The 22,441-nt window shown below is 35.6% G+C and overlaps 1 protein-coding gene across 1 annotated transcript in view; it reads left to right on the top strand.

The window, feature by feature from the left end:
* The window catches only part of ca10a (carbonic anhydrase Xa), a 201,809-nt gene extending 179,591 nt beyond the window's left edge, over positions 1–22,218 (top strand). Inside the window, exons 6-10 of the mRNA XM_051124589.1 lie at positions 3,306–3,401; positions 9,050–9,122; positions 13,491–13,645; positions 16,915–17,089; positions 21,395–22,218. Coding sequence (XP_050980546.1) covers positions 3,306–3,401; positions 9,050–9,122; positions 13,491–13,645; positions 16,915–17,089; positions 21,395–21,417 — 522 coding nt within the window. The 3' untranslated portion in view covers positions 21,418–22,218. The remainder of the gene's footprint in view (positions 1–3,305; positions 3,402–9,049; positions 9,123–13,490; positions 13,646–16,914; positions 17,090–21,394) is intronic.
* Positions 22,219–22,441: the final 223 nt, after the last annotated feature.

Genomic DNA, 22,441 nt, shown 5'->3' with positions numbered 1-22,441 from the left:
CATTCACTTAGAAATTATGGATTTTTGAAAATTACCTTTCATGCAGTGTGTAACAACACATTTCACAATTGTGAGTTTACATCTAGCAATTCTGACTTTTTTCTTAGAATTGTGTAATACAAAGTCACAATTCTGACTTTTTTTCCCCCTCAGAATTAATAATAAATATACTATCCAGGCAATGCATTACATACTTTAAATAAATTCTCAATTGCAACTTATAAAGTCAAAATAGCAGGTTATAAACTCACAATTACAATAGAAAAAGTTAGATATAAACTTGCAATTCTGATGTTTTTTTTCTCACAAAAGCAAGTTTATATCTTGTGACATTTTCTTGCAATTCTGGCTTTTTTTTCACATAGAGAGATAAACTTCTGACTTTTTTCTCAGAATTGCATAATATAAACTTGCAATTGCAAGTCAGAATAGAAGGATACTTGCAATTCTGACTTTATTTCTTCACAAATTGCATGATATAACTATTGCTAGTTCTAAAGCCAGAATAGTGGGATACTTGCAATTCTGACTTTTTTTTTTTTTTTTTCACAAATTCGAGTTTATATCTTATTCTGACTTTTTTTTTTTTTTTTTTTTTTTATATAACTGTGAGATATAAACTTGCAGTTGCGAATTTTAAAGTCCAGTTTTGAGGGGAAAGACCTCAATATGTTCTCAGAATTACTAGTTTATATCTCACAATTATGACTATACGACTTACAAGTTTATACAGTATATCAGAATTATTAGGAAAAAAAAAATCACAATTCTGAGGAAAAAAAAAAAAGTCAGAATTAAGCTTGACTTTTTTTCCTCAGAACTGCGAGTTTATATCTTGTATTCTTGCAATTTATATCATGCAATACAGAAAAAAAGTCAATTGCAAGTTTATGGGTCACAATTTTAAGAAAGAAAAGTCAGAACTGTGAGATTAAAAACTTTTAATTTTAGGCATCCATAGTTTTGCACCCTACTGACTTTCATTTTATAGACAAAACATTTTCAAAATATCTTATTTTGTGTCCCACAGAAGTCATTTATACAGGTTTGGAAGCACATGAAAGTGAGTAAATGAACTTTCATTTTTGTATTAACCACCCCTTTAATTTGTATTCAATCATCACAATGCACAGATCACAACTGCATAAAATCATTACGCAATGATGCATTTTATTACCATTTAATACCATAATCTATGATGTAAAGACAGAAATGTGAGTATATGCAGATATGTTGCTGTTTCTGAGTTAAACAACAGTCTCAGACCTTTTAACAAGTATGCAAATATATACAAACAAAACAATCGAATGCATAAACATTAAAAAGAGTTTGTTTCTTTGAAATAACAAAAAAAAAATCCAGTGATCTGCACAACCATCTAACAGCCCACACTTCTGTTTTAGATCCCCTTCTCACCCTTTCATTAATTTCTAATTATCAATGGTAGCAAAATAACACATTACCATCACTGTTCAGAGCTTAGATGCCACAGTATATTTGCTCATTAAAATCCCATTTTCATATGTCCTAAATATAGCAAAGTGCCATCTAAAAAGTACAGCAGAAAATTGGAAAGCATCAAACTTCCACCATAACTAATTATATTATGTTGTAAATTGCATAACAGCCCTCTCCATCACGTCCCATCCTACTAAAAACCACGCTAAAACAATGTCATGCCAAGCTGTAAGCAGAAGCTCCAGTCTGACGGGTTTCACAAGCTACGTGCTCCTTCACAGGACATCTTAACGTAATCAAATAGGATTGTTCTCCATACTCTCGGGCTTCCGTTTATTTGCTTTATGAGCGCACGCTTCGATTCATCCGCTATTGGATGGCGGTTCCAGGCGACTGCTTTTCATTTGCCCTGTTAGCGCGGTCCACCCCTCTTTTTGCTATCGACTTGCTGTCTTCATATTTCGCCCATGGTAGGCCTAAGCCAGCTATCACACAATAAAGAGCTTGTCAGGGGGCCCACCAGAGGCATAAGCTGTCTCTCGTCGTAGCAGAGACACCTCTCCTCTCACGGCCTGACAGATCCGTCTGTGTGCAAAGATGCGCTGAACATTTCCTGCTACTGTTCGACACCTTTCCACCATCTGCAAAATTTGCAGAACCAATGGATCCAGTGAGATGAGCACCTCAGCTTTTCACACGCATAACGCGACTTCTTAGAGTCTGTGAAGTCAGCTGAGTGTAAAAGTTTGGGGTTGAATCGCTTCAGACTTGCCTTCAAACTCGCTCTGGTTAGAGAATTGACGGAAAGAAATGGCTTCCCGCAAAAAAAAATCAAATCAAATTAACATTCGCCCTGTAATCGCGTTCCTCCACACTTGATTAAGTTTATAGACGATCTGTCACTCCCTGGCTCCGCTTTTGCATATTTCATAATTACTATCAGCCACACAGTTTTTAATTTATTTCTTTAAAAAAACACAGCAGGCTAAACAGGACTTGGTAAAGAATTGATCAAAAAAAAAAAACGATGTACAATGCCGCTCCCAGCAACTCTACAATGGTCCTCGAATTGTTTACAGCGTTCTGTAGTTGGATAAGACCTTGAAGGAAACACTTTTTTTCCCATTAGAAAAAGTTATTTTACAATTATTGTTCTCTGCTCAAGGTAATCTGTACATGTCTTGGCTCTGCCTTCTTTCTGTGGAGTTCACGGAGAAGAAATTGTGTCCTCTTCACCTATCTAAACTGCCTAAGTTTTAAAGCTCTTTCACAGGGACAGTGTGCGCTCAAGCGATTCACCGGAGGAAGATTAGCCGAGCTTCACAATGAATTCGAATTTAAATTTGACAGACATGTTCAAACAAAGACAGAAGCAGCTGTTTACCTGTGATTGTGATTCAGAGCCATCTGTAATGACAAAAACTCAGGCTGTTATCCAAACTGACTCTCAGCTCATTCAAACTGCCACATATTTATTTTTTCAGATTTATTTGAGGTGAAAACAGGTTGTAAGATTAAATCCACACTGAGAAAACTGGATTTTCAGTAATTGCGTTCCAAAGTATTACCAATCAGTAATTATTCCCAATTATGCTTTCATATTACATAAAGTCCAAGAGAAATTTGGACTTAATATCTCAACACCTGCATAGCTGACACTTAACAACAACAGATTTTTTTTAGTGGAAAAAAGAGCAAAGACAGTACCTGTACGAGTTTTCCTGTGCCATGTATTGAAGCTGACACTATTTTATCCTTGATGGTGAGCAAACAGAGATGTAGGGAGGCATTTTATTTACTAAAAGTCAAAATCAATGCACATTAATGCCAATTTTGTCTTTACACAGGTGCAGCTAATACATTACAACCATGAACTGTACACAAACTACACAGAAGCTGCTAAGAGTCCAAATGGCCTAGTGATAGTGTCTATATTTATGAAGGTGAGTAATGATCATACACCCAAAAACTGAAGTGAAAGCACAGAAATTTACATTTTAAACAACTTAATTTAAATTCAAACAATATTTTGTGTAATCTCAACTAATCCTATTTACCATACACTGCCGTTTTTTTTTCTCAGAAAATTTTAAATTACAAATGATTCACTCAAAAAAGGCAAAGGAAATGCAAATAATTGTTTTTGTTTTTACTGTTGTACACAGCTTATCCTAAGGATGCTTAATAACAGTAATATACACTACTGGTCAAAAGTTTTGGAACAGTAAGATTTGAATGTTTTTAAGAAAGTCTCTTCTGCTTACCAAGCCTGCATTTATTTGAACCAAAGCGTTTTCTATTTGAATATATTTTAAAGTGTAATTTATTCCCGTGATTTCAAAGCTGAATTTTTAGCATCATTACTCCAGTCACATAATCCTTCAGAAATCATTCTAATATTCTGATTTGCTGCTCAAAAAAACACTATTATGTTGAAAACAGCTGAGTATAATTTTTTTCAAGTTTCTTCGATGAATAGAAAGTTCAGAAGAACAGTATTTATCTAAAACAAAAATCTTTTATAACTTTTTATGTCATCACTTTTGATCAATTTAAAGCGTCCTTGCTAAATAAAAGTATTAATTTTTATAACAATTTTAGATAAATGCTGATCTTTGGATCTTTCTAGTCATCAAAGAATCCTTAAAAAATTTACTCAACTGTTTTAAATATTGAAAACAATAATAAAAATCTTTCTTGAACAGCAAATCAGCATATTAGAATGATCTCTGAAGGATCATGTGACACTGAAGACTGGAGTAATGATGCTGAAAATTCAGGTTTGATCACAGGAATACATTACATTTTAAAATGTATTCAAATAGATGGCAGATATTTTAAATAGTACAAATATTTCACAGTATTTTGGATCAAATAAACGCAAGCTTGGTGAGCAGAAGAGACTTCTTTAAAAACATTAAAATGTTACTGTTCAAAAACTTTTGACTGGTAGTGTACATTGTATAAAGTACAGCATCTATTTCTCAGTTTGTTTCCTGATTTGAATTAGCACATTCATTCAGTGGACGGAGAGATGGAGAGATGGATAGAGGAAGAGACTGAAGCAATTAGCCATGCAATTAGCAGACAACAGACAAACTAAGTGTGCATCTCCCGGTCATTCTGGAAGGACAAGGTTATGAAATAACTTTCCTGTGCTTTATTAAAGGACTGTGAGTAGACATGTCTCCAGAGACACAGAGAGACCATTTCATAAGGTTTTCCCTCAGGACAAGAGTTCAAGCAAAGATAATTAACCCATCCAGTGTCATTGGCACACTTAGTCCTCTTTGCCCTAGACGTGAGTCTAGTCCAGTCACCTCTGCTGTCTGTCCATATGGAAGGCGCCTAATTCATGCTAAATAATATACAGTGCGTGCATCAAAACCTAATATTTGACCCTGGATCACAAAACCAGTCATTAGGGTCACTTTTTCAAAATGTAGGTTAATACATCACCTGAAAGCTGAATAAATAAGCTTTCCATTGATGTGTGGTTTGTTAGGATAGGACAATATTTGATCGAGATACAACTATTTTAAAACCTAGAATCTGAGAGTGCAAACAAATCAAAATATTGAGAAAATCACCTTTAAAGTTGTCCAAATAAAGTTCTTAACAATGTATATTACTAAACAAATATTAAGTTTTCATATATTTACAGTAGGAATTTTACAAAATATCTTTATGGAACATGATCTTTAATTAATTTCCTAATGATTTTTGCCATAAAAGAAAAATCTATAATTTTGACCCATACAATGTATCTTTGGCTATTGCTACAAATATACCCCAGCGACTTAAGACTGGTTTTGAGGTCCAGGGTCACATATGTCAATCTCCATATACTACTGAGAGACAGTAAGATATCTGTTCTATGATGAAACACTACATTAATGATATTTTAGTGAATGTACGTATGTATGCATTTTATATACATTTATGCACTGATGTTGAAGTAATGGAATTATTCATTGTATGCAGGGGTGTACATAAGTGGTGCATGTGCTCAACCGAAATAAAAAAGCGCTGTGTAAATAAGTTGAGACCACTTTTTTGTGTTACGCTGTTAATGCACAATCATCGTTTTAGATAGACATTCTGTAATACTGTAAGATTTCCATTTGAAATAAAACAAATATAGGTTACACGTCACCAATTTCAGAGGCAAACGCAAAAAATTCACTAGCTATGTTTCCGTTATCCTGTTTTTATACACATTTTGACATATCGCATAAAAAACAAGTGATGTAAACACCAAATTTCAAAATAATTTTAATTTGCAAAAAAGTTTTTACACTTGCTTGACGTGGTTTTTGACTGAAAAAGACTTAATATGAATAATGGGAGATGGAAATGCATTTGCCAAATAATTTCTCCACGCGCATCAAAAAAAGTCACGTGACATGGGATGGCATAACCTGACTAACCAGTGGACCGATCTTGTTGCGCAGCATCTGAAATGTTTTATGGTCATTCTTAAAGGGATAGTTTACCCAAAAATGAAAATTCTGTCAGTCAGTACTCACCCTCGTGGCATTCCAAACCCGTAAGACCTTCATTCATCTTCAGAACACAAATAAAGATATTTTTGATGAAATCTGAGAGCTTTCTGACCCTCCATAGACAGCAAGGGTACTACCACGTTCAAGGCCCAGAAAGGTACCAAGAACATTGACAAAATAGACCATGTGACAGCAGTGGTTCAATCGTAATTTAATAAAGTTAAGAGAATACTTTTTGTGTGGAAAAAAACAAAAACAAAAATAACTTTATTCAACAATTCTTCTCTGCATCACACTAGTTCCACTGTGGAGAGTATCACACAACATGCACACGCTTTCCTCAAGTGTACAACACATGATGCTGATGTAGAACATGCGTGTGCTGCATTTTATAAAATTACGATTGAACCACTGATGTCACACAAGGCCAATTTTGTTGATGTTCTTGGTACCTTTCTGGGCCTCGAACGTGGTAGTACCCTTGCTGTCTTTGAAGAGTCAGAGAGCTCTTGGATTTTATCAAAATATCTTAATTTGTGTTCCGAAGACGAACGAAGGTCTTACAGGTTTGGAACGACATTCATGACAGAATTTTCATTTTTGGATGAACTATCTTTTTAAATGCTGAGCAAAGTTTGCCGTCAAAGTATTTCTGTATAATTGGCTCTTAAACCTGTCTTTCTGTGTTCCCAGACAGCAGGCATTCACCTTTGACAGCAATGAGCGTGTTTATTGTTTCGTCTGCTCACTCTGAGGTTTTATTTATTATATATGAGGAGTAATTTATTATATATGAAAATTCACTGGCTTCTCCTACTTTCTTAGTGATATTTAGTGCTGGTTTATCAGGAAGTGACGATTTTGTTCTCTTTTGACTCATTGGATGGAAATGCGTGAGTTAAATTTGCAGCTTAAAACCCGGCTACTGACACTCTTCATTCGGCAGCATATCTGCTGGCAACGCGCCAAAATAAAAGCTTGTTGGTTTTAGGTTTAAAAATGTTGAAAATTAATATTTAAAAAAAATAAAAATAAAAGTAAACATTAGCTTTGTATTTTAAGTGTATTATAAAATATTTTTATTTTTATTTATTACTATTTTTTTAAATTTGAATTTTATTTTGTTTTTATTCCATTATTTTGTTTATTTTATTTTATCAATGATCTAAACAAAGCGCAATAATACTATTATTACTATTATTAATTATTTCATTTTTTATAGTCACACTATGTGAAGTGTGAGCACCAAACCAAATCTTCAGGTGCTCTCAGGAGATCCAGACTGAAAAACGTATGTGTATCTCTAATTATGTGCCAACACTGTAAAAACAAACAAAAAAAGCATACTGTCATATTTGACAAATATAGTATTCAACTTGTTTTAAAAATGATTTGAGAACACATTCAAACTATCAGCTCTATCCATTTAAGAAAAGCTGACAGGTTGACAGTTAATAGTGTTGACATCATAACCATAATTTTTGCATATCAAACATGTTTGTTTTGCTGGTGTTACTAGCTACTAATAGGACATACTTGAAATCTAGGAAATTCTCAAAAATGTTCTTCACAATTTGGATGATGGATGTTGTTGTTGACAGAAAATATGGATAAAGTTACTACTGTAAAACCATGATATTTTTGCAATTTGACCCACATATGAAGCTAGAAGAAACTTTCTTTAATTGGCTATTAAGCAAGTGTCATATATTATTAATAATAACAGTAGTAGTTATAAATTTAATACTAATTAATGTAAAAAAATGTATTGTTAGTAGTAGTAGTAAATAATTAACAATAGTATTATGGTATTTTCTGTAACAAAATACAAAACAGCATATTTTCTGTATGATTTGAGGCATTTTTCTCAAGAGCCCAGTTTTTATTCTCTGTATTGTTTCTATGTTATTCTATTTTTAGGATATTTTTTCACTGACTCATTGTATAATACAAGAGCTGCGTTTGATGTTTTTCAGATATTCTATACCATGGTCAGTGAACATTGTGACTCCTATTTTCCTGCACTTTTTTTTTCTCTGCGACATGAGTCACCCAAAGCCATTTTCTGAGAAACCCCATGCTGTGTTCCCCGTTAAGGCGTCACACCTCCAGGAGGGACTCCCATCTGAGTCTAAATAGTATGAATGCAAAGGATCCCAAAAAATGCACTATGCATCATAGGAGGGACAAGCATAAAATGGAGGAGGCTGAAGAGAAGCCAGCCATTTTGTTTGTGGTATAAACTGCTTGTATGAATTGCAAAGTTGTTAGCAAAAGCAGTATTCTTAGTAAGGCAAAAACATCGATTGCGAGGGAGAGTAAAAGCTATTCTTTTTTCACACACTGTGTAGTCAAGCCTAATTATTTCTCGGTAGAGATAATGGCTAGCCGTAGCCACAGGTTATATCACAGAAAGTCTCGAAATGATGCGACTAAGACTTTTAAGCCTCAGACTTCACTGTTCACTCAATGAGGAGGTCAAAAGAGAAGTGATTTGTGTTGTAGTCACAAGGCACATTTCTTTTAATCGTTCAGGCTGAAAGCGTCTCAAATTAGCAAGTAAAGTGGAGTCAAAGAAAAGCACGGTAACTGTGTCTCTTTGGCTCCATTCATGCTGTTTTACTTGCTAAAAGCAGTCAAAATTTTTGAAAAACTTTTCATTGCGAACACGTCAGTGTGTCGTAAGTGATTCTATCAGGTGTCATTTAATTACAGAACACTGTTCAGGTTCATCCCGATGCATTTGAGTGAAGTATAAACAGTTTCAGCACTTTAATGGATCAAGTAAATTTCTCAAGAGATGTGACGTTGACGCCTGAGTTGTTTACATTAGAAACTAAATGACCGGGAGATTCACTTCCCTTGAGCTGTTTGTTGCTTAGTTTATTTTTTTTTTCCTCAATCATGTTGTCTGCCATTTAGAAATAAAGCTGTCACTAATAATCTGCTTCTTTTTACTTTCCCTTCGACCCTCTTTCTCCCTGCCTGCTCCTCTTTTCTCTTTTTTCCCCTCTCTTGTCTATCTGTTCTTCTCATCTGTTTTTCACTGTTCCGCCCTTTCTCCCTTGACGTCTGTTTCATTTCAGATATCCGAGACTTCAAATTCATTTCTGAATCGGATGCTGAACAGAGACACCATCACAAGAATAACATATAAGAGTAAGTAGAAAAAAACATATTATGTTGTTGACCATTTGACACTAAATCCAATTTGGTTTTCAAATGCAATCAATTGTATTGACGTTTTGCATGTGATGAAATCACATCAGTTTGTTCAGACCGTATAGTCAATATCAGGTGCATCTTTATCAGCTGCTAGAGAAATGATGTAAGCATCACCATGAGATCTGAGGGTAGCTGTCAGTAAGAAAAACTGGAGTTATTGCATCTGCTTATGTTTATCATGACCTCTCGAGGCGATGCTGAGTCATGAGGAGCATGAGAAAATAAATGACAGATGAATGTTACGCATTCATGTGTCTAAAAACGCTGACTCATTTACTCAGTTACTATTCACTACGCAGTGGATATCACGTAGGCAAGACTGAGGTGAACTGAGTGCGTTAAGACATAATATTGTGCACTAAAAGGTTACATATATGTCAAAACCCTACTTGAAAACACATCTTACCATTTAGACCAGGGGTCACCAAACTTCCTGGAGGGCCAGTGTCCTGCAGAGTTCACCTCGTACTTTCCTCAACACACATGCCTGGAGTTCTCCTTTAAAGGAGAAGCCCACTTCCAGAACAACAATTTACAGATAATATACTCACCCCCTTGTCATTCATGTCTTTCCTTCTTCAGTCGTAAAGAAATTGTTTTTTGAGGAAAACATTTCAGGATTTTTCTCCTTATAATGGACTGATATGGTGCCCTGAGTTTGACCTTCCAAAATGTAATTTTAATGCAGCTTCAAACGATCCCAGCAGAGGAAGAGGGGTCTTATCTAGTAAAACAATTGTTTATTTTCATAAAAATAATACAATTTATATACTTTTTAATGTCAAACACTCGTCTTGTCTTGTTCTCTCTGAACTCTGTGTATTCTGGCTCAAGACAGTTAGGGTATGTCGAAAAAATTCGAAATTTTTTGTATTTTTTCCCTCAACTTCAAAATCGTCCTATATTGCTGTTTTACCTTTTTTGTTAAGGGTGTTTGACCCTCTTTGCATGTTCACTTTGCAAATACTGGGTCAGTACTTCTGCAGCAATGTAGGATGATTTTTAAATGATTTTCGAAGTTGAGGGAGAAAATACAATTGGAGTTTTTCAACATACCCTAATTGTCTTGAGCCAGAATACACAGAGTTCAGGGAGAGCAAAACAAGACGAGCATTTGAGATTAAAAAGCATTTAAATTGTACTTTTTTTATTATTACGGAAAATAACCAAATGTTTCACTTGATGGCTGGAAGTCACCTTGGCTGGGATCATTTACAACCACATTTGGGATCGTTTGAAGCCGCATTTGAACTGCATTTTGGAAGTTCAAACTCGGGGTAACCATATCAATCCATTGGAGAAAAATCCTGAAATGTTTTCCTCAAAAAAACTCAATTTCTTTACAAATGAAGAAAGAAAGACATGAACATCTTGGATGACAAGGGGGTGAGTACATTATCTGTAAATTGTTGTTCTGGAAGTGGACTTCTCCTTTAAAGGGGTCATCGGATGCTAAGTTCACTTTTTCATGTTGTTTGAACATATAATGTGTGTTGGCAGTGTATGTACAAATCTACCCTATAATGATAAAAAACCACGCAGTGGTTTTTAATCAATCTGTAAAAATAATATCCCCTTTTTCAAATCGAGCCATTCTCAGGCCGCTCCCACAATAGTTGACTGACATGAGCTCTTACCTTAGACCAGCTGTCATAGTCCAGTAACTTTCCATGTTTTGATGCCAGAGCAGGGATGTAAGTTCTACAAGAATATCTCAGATTGAGTAATCAAGGTGTTGTGTTGCTGGATATAATAATGAACGTAGTGGTTGTCATTTACTCCCGACATCTGAGCCGCTGAAGATGCAGTAGATTACGTTTGTTTGTGAATGGAATGCACCTCCCAATCTACATATATCTGTCTACGTTCGCGCGAATCATTCATGATCCAGCTTCACTTACAGCAGAAGTGAGTATAAGCGTTTTTTTTATGAATCTTTCTGATCGCCTTTCCTTATAACGTGGTAGTTAGGAAGTTTAGCGGCTAAATGCGGCTAATGTAAACAAGACCGTCTTTCCACAGAGAGAAGAGAGGGGCGGGGTGAGCAGAGCTCATTTGCGTTTAAAGGAACAACCCCTTAGAATGAGATGATTTTTGCAGAGCTGATTTTGGCAAGGTAAAAGGGTGTTGTTTTACAAAACCATTGAGAATTTTTAATCAAAGTATATTAGAGACTTTTCATTAAGACCCTAAAGAATCATATCAACTTGTGGAAAATGGACATCCGATGACCCCTTTAAGTCCACCGAAGTTAATCTACTCTCCTATCCGATTTGTTTGTCAGACAGAATGGTGGATTCGGAATTATAATTGGTTAGATCGCCTGTCAATCAAGCTGTTTGCGAACGGTCAATTATAATGAATGTTAAATGGTGCATATACTCAGCAAAATATTTCTCTTTAGAGTTCATTTTTCTAAATGACTAATGAGTTTATGGTCACCGAATGTGTTTTTTATGAGGTAAATGTGACATTACGTGACATTCTTTATAAGCTGTTATATATTGATGTATTTGTGCATTTGAAACACTGATTTAACAACTGATTACATGTGACATACTCAGGATGTTCATTCATGTTTATTTCGTGCTGAAACTGGATGAAACGGTCAATTAATATATTTTTTTTAACTGAGGCGCTACAGCGATCCATCACTTCACATTAAACAACAGCAACACAGCATTTATCATTTTAATACTGTAATAAAATGGACAGAATTTGAAATCTGAGACTTTGTTTCATATCAGAAATAAAGCACAAAGCTTACTGCGATTTATTGGGTGGAAGTGTGCCACAATGTTCCATTTATTAACTAAAAACAGGCTAGACTAATCGATTCTATATAGCTTTTACTTCAGCTTTTTGCTTTTGGAGATTGTATTTAGGTTTCAAAATCCATCAAATATGAGTTCATTTGAATATAAACAAAACATGTAAGAATCATAAACTTCTGTTGGTCACAAAGCTTATTTTCTGCAACAATCCAAAACCCAATAAAAAAAAAAAAACAACTGGCTTTTTGTCAAGGGAACCAGGGCAATACTAACTTCTGGGTTGGCCTACAAAAATACATTTTACATTTATAAATGCATACTGACAACATGTGTTTTACACTTTTTAAGCTGCAGAGCATTGTGAAAAACTAAAGAGAGGAACTCTTCTGATAGGCTATTTTGTAATGTACTGTGTTGTGTTACACCCTAATTCTGCAATTCATGCCAAACCTTCATGCTAATTATTGATGAACAGCAGCAGTTTGACGGCACAAGACTCGTGTAAGTAAAGACAAAGGTGTTGAGCAGCAAATGTATTCAGCCTTGAGAACTCACACCACTTTCTAGTTTGGGAATATTTCACGGCCGAAGCTGACATGCAGTGTAGTGGAAATGTTCCGTGGCATTATCCTTTAACTCACCAGAGGGACTTTTTGAAAAAAGGCCTTCATAATTGAATTAATAGGGGTGTGGAAAGAGCGGATGAATAGATAAAATGTTCTGACCCCTGGTGGCTGGTGCGTATCTCCCAGGCCGCAGCGGTGCATGAACACAGGCTAGCTGAGCTCAGGGAGGACTCGACAGCGCTGCCAGGGGGAGGGAAGAGGAGCGTAGGCTTTGACAGCTGTCAGAGCCCCCCCAACCTGCCTCTCCGGCCTCCCGCTCGGTTCCCATTTCAGTCTTTGGAAAGGCACTACTACCAGCCTTCGCTGCAGCGGCAGTGGAGCTAGCGCATGTATTTTTCAAACGTATCCCCCCTCCTCCACAGCCAAAAGGAATTATTTATGCCACCAAACTATCAAAGTTGTGCGCGATGACGCCGGTGGAATGGCAAACATTGCGGGGAGATAGAGATAGAGTAGTAATCAATGGAATAGAGGGAGAATAACTAACTATTTCCTCTGGCTGGCGCAAGTCGGAAACTATTACTTGTCTGTTGTCAGTGGAAGGAAGGTTCAATATTGCTTTTTTCATAAATTCAGCGCCGCATTATCTCATGTCGGCCTGCTATTGTGAAGTCAAAATAACGTGCTGTCACCACTCGTCCAACAAATCAAACGTAACACATAAATACTGAAAAGAACTGTTGACAAGCAAAGATAAATAATATTTTGGTTACTATTGTTGCTTTCTGTTTTGCTGTTGTTGTTTGGACATCATTTCAAGACATTTCTTTGTTACTTAATATATTGAATTTTGACTTTGGCTGGAAAGTGCACTATTTTGATTACTAAAATGACAAATTCATGTTTGGCTCTCTAAATGAGTTTTACTTGAAAAGCAACATTTTTCGCTTTTCTTTGTGTAGATGATGCCTACCTTCTCTCGGGGCTAAACATTGAGGAGGTTTATCCAGAGACGGCAAGTTTTATCACTTACGAAGGGTCTATGACAATCCCACCATGCTACGAGACCGCAACGTGGATTCTGATGAACAAGCCAATTTACGTCACAAAGATGCAGGTAAAACAGCGCACACTTATCGGCATTTGTGCTGATAAGTTCGTGTTAAATTTATTTACAAAATTATTTGATGTAAACCTCTATTGAATTAATTTAAAATGTTACACTGCCATCATTGTAACGATTCTCTATTTAGATTACATAATGTTTATTAAAGGGATAATTCACCCTAAAATGGAAATTGTCATTAATTACAAACCTTCATGTTGTTCCAAACCCGTAAACAGTGTTAATTTTAACAGCAAATTTGCAGCAAATTAGTCTTTTGACTAAAATGCCATTTAGTTTTAGTTGTATTTTACTCATCTGAATAAGATTTCAGTCAGCTAAATCTACAGTAGATTTAGTCGGCTAAAATGTAATTGGTTACTGTGTAATGCATTTATTAAGCATTTCTCTAAACTTACCAAACCCATTGTATGGGTTTGATTTTAAGGTTTTATCAGATTTAACATGCTTTTATATTAATATTAAATGAAACACTTCTCATAAAGAAACAAGAACATGGTCAATGCCAATGGTTATTTATGCATTCTTTATAACAACTTGTTCACCACATTCTTCACTCTTTCAAGCAGACATTTATTTAAATAACTAAATTCTGATTAATCTACTAAAGTGATTCGATCAAGAGCAGTGAGTGATTTTCTGTCTTTCTATTGTTGCTTGATTAACATCAGTGCAACAGACAATAGCAAAAAAAAAGTTAGGCTGTTGTCCCTTTAAAACCGAATGCACGGATGCAATGTATTGATACACGTCCGATATTCTCCTGTTTAATGTGAATACTCGTCAAAACGGATAATTCACCATAATTGTTTGTATTTCTCCATTCATGCGACACGAAAGAGTACTCGTGTGCTGTGTCCCTTTAAGACTACATATCCCGCTCTTCTTTCCAAGATGTTAATCTGCACAAAAATACTGATTTATAACTGAGCCGTCATCTGATTAAAATGAAGTACACATAAGATAAGACAAGACAAAGTCAATACCTGTAATGTTATTTCAGCTATATTTGCATGTAAAATTAGAGAAGCATCAGAGTATTTATTTTAACTGAAAGCGCTGCTCCTTTCTGCCACTTGCTGAACAAAGCAGACACAGAGAGAGAGGTGTGCGCGCCGGGAAAGCAAGTGTGTGTGCGCCGGGAAAGCAAGACCTTGCATTTGTTCGGCAGTACCGACGAGTCTCAGAAACACAATAAGGTTTGTCCAAATCTTCGCTAGATTTGTCGCCAACCACTTTTTTGGAGAAACTTGCTAAATCTAGCAACAAAGTCGCTAAGTTGGCAACACTGCAGCAGATTCGTTCTGAATGAATCTCTTCCCAAATCATCCCTCCCTAACATTTTTGTCTCGTTTTTATTCGTTGACGAAAATGTCAATAGATTTTCATCATAGTTTTTGTCATTCAAAACGAGTTTTTGTTTCATTATTGTCTCGTTTTCATTCATGAAAAAATGTCTTTGACAGAAATTATAACGATGATATATCATTATATCATTATAATCATTATAATGATGATTCGTGATCCAGCTTCACTTACAGCAGAAGTGAGTATAAAGGTTTCTTTTTAATCTTTGCGATCGCCTTTCCTAGTAACGTGCTAATTGGCAAGTTTTGCGGCTAAAGTAAACAGGCTCGTCACTCCACAGAGAGAACAGAGGGGCGGGGCGAGCAGAGCTCATTTGCATTTAAAGCAGCCTCAACCAGAATGGGATGATTTTTGCCGAGCTGATTTTGGCAAGGTAAAAAGGGTGTTGTTTTACACTACCATTGAGAATTTTTATTAACCAAAGTATATTATATACTTTTCATTAAGAACCTAAAGAATCATATCAACTTGTGGAAAATGGGCATCTGATGACCCGTTTAATTTTTTGAAGTTATGAGAATACTATGTGCTCAAAGAAAACTAAAATAAAAACTTTATTCAACAATTGTGCCTTGTTTGCAAGCAAGAAATGCACACGCATACATCTTGGTACTCTCGTGAACACGTGTTGAAGACTGACACGAAAAAGAAGAAATTGCAAGCAAGAAATGCACACGCATACGTCTTGGTACTCTCATGAACACGTGTTGAAGACTGAGACGAAAAAGAAGAAATTGTTCAAAGTCGTTATTTTTGTTTTCTTTGTGCACAAAAATGATTCTTGTAGCTTCATAACATTTAGGTTGAACCACTGATATTACATGCACTGTAAAAATAAAAAAAAATAATAAAAAAGTTGTTTCAACTTATAAAAGTGTTTGTGCTGCCTTAAAATGTTAAGTTTAGTCAGCATGAAATGTTAAGTTGTACTACGTGAAAATGTGGATATTTGAGTTAAATAAACAACACTTTTTTAAGTTAAAACAACTTTTTTTTTTTTTTTTTTTTTTTTTTTAACATTTAACGATGTCCTTGTTACCTTTCTGGGCCTTGAACGTGCCAGTTGCGCTGCTTTCTATGCATGTCTGAAAGCTATTAGATTTCTTCAAAAATATCTTAATTTGTGTTCAGAAAATGAACAAAGGTCTTACAGGTTTGGAACGACATGAGGGTGACATGAGTCATTTATGACAGAATTTAAAATACTAAAGTTCTAAGAACTTAAAAGTTCTACGACTGTCGCTTCATTACTAAAAAACTCATTGTATAACATCCAGACTCTATGAAACATGACAAGAGTAACAACTACCTGATCATTTTATGTGAAGGAACAAACAAATCCAGACAACATCAGTGTAAATAAAACTGGCAAACAGTCACACAATGCAACCATATTAATTATTCATGCACAACTGCATGCTAAGAAGAGAGGAAATGAGACCGAACAACAAAACCATTTTTTTAATGTAAATCTGAACTTAAAAAGTCATCAGCTCTGCTTAAGGACTTAAAAAACAGATTATTATAATACAAAAGCTGCATCAAGATGCATTATTTGAGTTACTGGAAGTTGTCAGAACTCCGGAATACCACGTAAACAAACAAATAGAATATTCGAGTAAATCTTTCGGTGTTATTTACTTGATCCAAGAATTTTTATGGATCCAGCTAACGGCATGCTTCTTAAAGGCGGAATGCGTCACTTTTGACCCTGCAGATACGCTGTTTTGATGACATGTAATATGATCTGTTCTTGAATGACACTCTCACGCAGCTCCCCAGATGCTATTTGATGCGGGTCTGTTAGGATTGGATTGACTGTTCGATAATTGCCTGACCTGCCATCAGAGAGTCGATATAAAACGTCTGCTCCGTCTGTGTCGTCCTTACAGATGCACTCCATGCGACTGCTAAGTCAGAACCAGCCCTCGCAGATATTCCTCAGCATGAGTGACAACGTGCGCCCGGTACAGCCTCTGAACAACCGCTGTATCCGCACCAACATCAACTTCAGCATGCAGGGCAAGGACTGCCCCAACAACAGGGCACAGAAGTTGCAGTACCGAGGTCAGTGTCTCCGCGCTTCCTCCTGTGATCTCTCAGCCCGCTTTGAATTAGAGACTAAACCAACCCATGTCAAAACTAAAAGCGTTTCTACAGCTTTCATCATGTACTTCTCCAAAACAACACTGAATCCAAGACAGAATAACATCATTGTTGGTCATAACGAACAGTTTCTGAGTAAGAGTCAGTTTAGTTTCCAGATAACTGTTGAAAAGGTGCAACAATAATAAATGACTTTTCCTTTATTCTCCTCACTTTTCACATTTTTGACATTCTGAAGTCTTCACTGATATGCAAAGTCAAACTAGGCTTATTCAAAATAAATAATTGCAATACCTTCATAAAACATTTATGAGGATCCATGACCAGACTGCTCACTAGGTTTCATAATAGAGCTAATGTGATTTAAGGTATGTTATACAGTTATACAACACTCAAAAACATGAGCACATGCACATAAACATGCATTTTGTACATATTAGATGAGAGAAATTAATTATGCAGTAGTTTCCGAGCAAATATTTACCCTCGACACAACCATATAATTACCCTTTTCCTTAAATGTGTCATAGAGAAGTGATTTTATATTTAAAATAAACTCGCCGGTTGTGCCGTCATCCTGTTAAAAGCGTTCGGATAATTACTGGTAATCTCCTCTTGACCATGCATCATTTATTGACTGAGCTTGTATAAGAGGTTTAGGAGTCTCGGTAACGCAGAAGTCTCCTTGGAGAGCCATGGGCATCTTAAGATGTGTTTGTGTTTCTACTAGAACGCCTGAGATGTTGTTGTAAATTGTTTCAGCACTAAAGCACCATGTACAAGGAAAAGAAGGCTCTTTTATGAAGGCTGCTCTTATCGCAAAATTTCATTACGGAGAATTCGCTTGTACTCTCGATACGGCAGTGAAGTGATGAATCGTGCCGCATTTGTTTGAGAGGCTGGATTTACCACCCCAGCGGGCAAATGAGCGATACAAAAAAGGTTCCTTCCTTTTATTACATTTGAGTTGTTAAAAAGATGTAAATATCTTGGAGGAGAAAGAACGGATAGAGGCATTTAATTAGTGTTGGTTAGGCATCTGAGGTCATGTATCTTAACCAGAGAGACATATCCTTTTGTAGCTAGCACAGTGAGGTGTCTGCAGGCTAATTGAATGTTAAATTTTAGCTTGAGGTGGTGTGATATTCAGAGTGCAAGAGAAAATTGTAATTCCGAGAAACTGCACAATGAACACAAACATGGAGTCTTACATCACAGGAGCTAGAACTTGAAAAAAATAGTCCAATATTGATGATTTTCAAACGCTGTGAGACAATTCTGTATGTATTGATGATTTGATTTTGCAGATGCGTCAGAGTACGCAGCTGAGCGAAAACTGCGGACAGGCTTTGTATTGAGCACTTCAAACTCATAAAAACTCACACATTGAGTTTATCGCAGCTTGCCTTGTTTACAGTTTTTCCTCAGTCTCTTTCTCAAATCATCCTTAACATCTGCAAACCAGTAAGTGCATTTCTCCAAACAATTTGTACAAACAGCACCACACAATGGATTACCTGCAAAAGCCTGTAACTTGCTCATAATTCTTAGCTTGTCTCTCAAAAGCATTTGTCAATGAACAACAGTGCCATCAGAATGACAAACAAGATAAAAAAAAAAATAATCAAATGCTTAGCCAGGTTGTCAATAACAGTGTACTCTGTATTTCCTGATGTAAAACTATGGTTATGGTTTTCATGACCAGGCACAATGCTGCACTTTTTCTGTATGGCATATCAATTTCAACAGTACAAATTTACTCATTACTGTGCCGTTAGGGTCAAACGTTTACATACACTTTGCAGAAATTTGCTAAATGTTAATTTTACCAAAATAAGAGGAATCATACAAAATGTTATTTTTTTTAGAACTGACTTGAATAAGGTATTTCACATAAAAGACGTTTACATATAGTCCACAAGAGAAAATAATAGTGCAAAAGTTTACATACATTTGATTCTTAATACTGTGTTGTTACAGGAATGATACACAACTGTGTGTTTTTTAACAATTAGACTGCCCGCTGTTCTTCAGAAAAATCTTTCATGTCCCATACATTCTTTGGTTTTTCAGCAATTTTGTGTATTTGAACCCTTTCCAACAATGACTGTATGATTTTGAGATCCATCTTTTCACACTGAGGACAACTGAGGGACTCATATGCAACTATTACAGAAGGTTTAAATGCTCACTGATGCTCCAGAAGGAGAAACAATGCAGTAAGAACCGAGGGGTGAAAACTTTTTTTGAAATTCACAAATTGTGAATTTGAAGATTAGGGTAAATTTAACTTATTTTGTCTTCTGGGAAACATGTAAGTATCTTCTGTAGCTTCTGAAGGGCAGTACTAAATGGAAAAAAAAAAAAGATATTTGGGCAAAATAAGAAAAATGTACACACCTTCATTCTGTTCAAAAGTTTACACCCCTGTCTCTTAATGCATCATTTTTAATTCTGGGGCATCAAGCATTTGAACCTCCCTCAGTGTGAAAAGATGAATTTAAAAAATCATACAGTCATTGTTGGAAAGGGTTCAAATACACAAAAATGCTGAAAAACCAAAGAATTTGTGGGACCTTAAGGATTTTTCAAAGTAAAAAATAACATGCATTTTATATGATCCCTTATTTTTGGTAAAATAATTAACATTCTGCAAGGTGTATGTAAACTTTTGACCTCAACTGTGTGTGATATTAATAGCAAAATTGCAAGAGAAAATGACAGTTACTCTTTTACTGGTGGTCTGACAACAAATTATAGGACAATGTCATGGGGATACACAGGAAAAAAAAAAGACAAGACACACGTCTATGCGTGTGTGTGTGTGTAGTGTCTACACACGTTTGAATGACTGAAGACACAGTTGTTCTCCCAACATTTGGCTGTACCTTTCGCCCTGCCTCTGCCATTGTATGGCCATGAAAATGTACAGTAAATATGCTTGACAGTGGGTTTCCATCAAAAGTTGCAAATTTAACTTGCGCGCAAAATTCTTACATTGCAAAAAACATTTACGCATAAGCACTGTTTCCATCCAACAAGACAAAGAGAACAAAATCGTAACCTTACTGATTAAACAGGAGAAGCTACTGAATATAATAGTATTCATATATAATAAATTACTTCCGCATCAGAGTGAGCTGCTGAAATGCAATAAATGCGGTCATTGCTTTCTGAGGTAGATGCCTGCTGTTTGGGACCACAGTTGTGTAAGACAGTTCTAGGAGGCAATTATACAGAAATGCTTTGACTTAATTGCTTGGGCAATTAAAAGTGACCATAAGAACATTTCAGATGCTGTGCAACAAATTCAATCCTTTGGTTAGTTAGGTTATGCCGTCCCATAGCGCAAAGTCACATTACTTTTTTGATGCAAGTGTAAAAACTTTTTTGCAAATTAAGGGATATATATATTTTTTTAATTTGGTGTTTCTATCATTTGTTTCTGATGTGATACTTCAAAATGCACATAAAAACAGGGTGATAGAAACATAGCTACTGACATCTAGTTCATCCATTCTGCAATTAATGGCTTATGCAATTAACTAATGCCTGTTTTGAAGACTATTTAACACAACCAGTATAATATATTTTCAGCAAGATGACATAAGCAATTAATAATGTAAGAAGCAGCAGACAATTGTACAAAATCAATGTACCAAAGCATTGGCAATTTGTTCAAAAGTATGAGAAATTGCTTTTATGATGTGCACGAATGACTAAATGATCTTGAGTTTGAACAAGTAGTTTTGAGAATTTCAGTTGGGATCTGAGAAATGTACTAAAGCGACTGAGAAAAACTAATGTAGACATACTTTTTCAATGCACTATTTACATTTTGCATTAAGTCTTGTCGTGACAAGAAGAAGCGAGTCTCTGTTAAACTATACAGACTTCAGTAAATGGATGTGCAATGATTCTGGCTATATATTTTGCTGAAATATTTCTTGTTGGACATTAAATTTTACATGTAATTTTATGCAAACAGTAACTGTATAGAGACTATGGTAATAGGATAATGTTCAAATAAGTGAATGTGTGTTCCTCTTACCAGCTAACATTAGTTTGTATTGACTGACTTCAGATTTTTGTCGCAGAATGTGATATACCCCTTTTTTCCACAAGCAACAAGGTGATGGATTGTTCAGAAAAGGTCATTTGGCACAGTATCAGGGCATTTTATATGAAGCACTGTAAAAATGTGTGATCTATGAAGTAGAGTAATGCTTGATTATAAACATAATAATGTATTTTTTTACTTTACAGTGAACGAATGGCTGCTGAAATAGAACCAGGATGCGGACCAGCCCAAGAACCCTAACAACATGAAAAAGAATGAAGAGGAATGCTCATGGATCAGTACGGAATGAAGACTGACACATGTCCTGCCAGATAAAGTCATGACGTTGTAAAGAAAAAAAAAAAAACAAACCCCAGCAAGAAGAGACTTTGCACTGTTGGCAAAGAGATCCAATTTCATACATCCAATCAAAACTAGTGACATACAGTTATAACAACACAAATGTTTTGATACCTTTTTGGGAAAAACACAAAAAAAAATTACAACATTTATTTCATAGGCTCTTCACAAATGGAACTGAATGTTTTTAGCCTTTGTACATATGGACAACTTGCTACCAATCTGGGGAAAAAGGGACAGGACATTGAACCACGCTACCAATACAGAGACATCCTTGAAACATAACTGCATTCTCAATCTTTATTCTTGCTCACGCTGTGGAGAGGAGGGAGAGGCAGCCTTGCAGGTTTATTGTCAAGACAAAAAAAACCATCATAAAGACAACTATGGGGTGATGTCTGTGAAAAAACAAAAACAACAACAAAAAAAAAGTGTCTTGGCCTTGTAAATATAATTATTCATGCTGAAAATGAATATGTAAAGATACAAATAAACATTTAAAAAAAAAATAATATCAGAGGGAAAAATAAATGAAAAAAGTTGAATATTTTACGCTTGGCGCACTTTCTGGAGCAGAGCTGATGCCTTTTTTTCTGTTTCATTGTTTACAATGGTCATACACTGTGTTTGATTAATGTTATCGGCCCAATAAATGTGTTTGGAAAGTTAATTTTTGTAAATATTTTTCAGTGTCTTTGGCTGCCCATGTAAAATGAATTTGTTCTACATAAGCCTCAAAAAAAGCAAGAAACGCACATATTTGCACGGGGTTTGGTGTGGATGTCTTATGAGCTGTTTAGGGGTGATTTGTTTTATTTTTGACTTGAATCAGCTGGTTTAAAACGCATTACATTTTTGTTGGCGAGATGATTTCTAATGCGTGTTTAATGAGG

This window comes from Labeo rohita, chromosome 12 (assembly GCF_022985175.1).
Source record: "Labeo rohita strain BAU-BD-2019 chromosome 12, IGBB_LRoh.1.0, whole genome shotgun sequence".
NCBI classification, from domain to species: domain Eukaryota; kingdom Metazoa; phylum Chordata; class Actinopteri; order Cypriniformes; family Cyprinidae; genus Labeo; species Labeo rohita.
The sequence above is the reverse complement of the archived record's forward strand: the minus strand, read 5'-3'. Positions and strand labels throughout refer to the sequence as shown.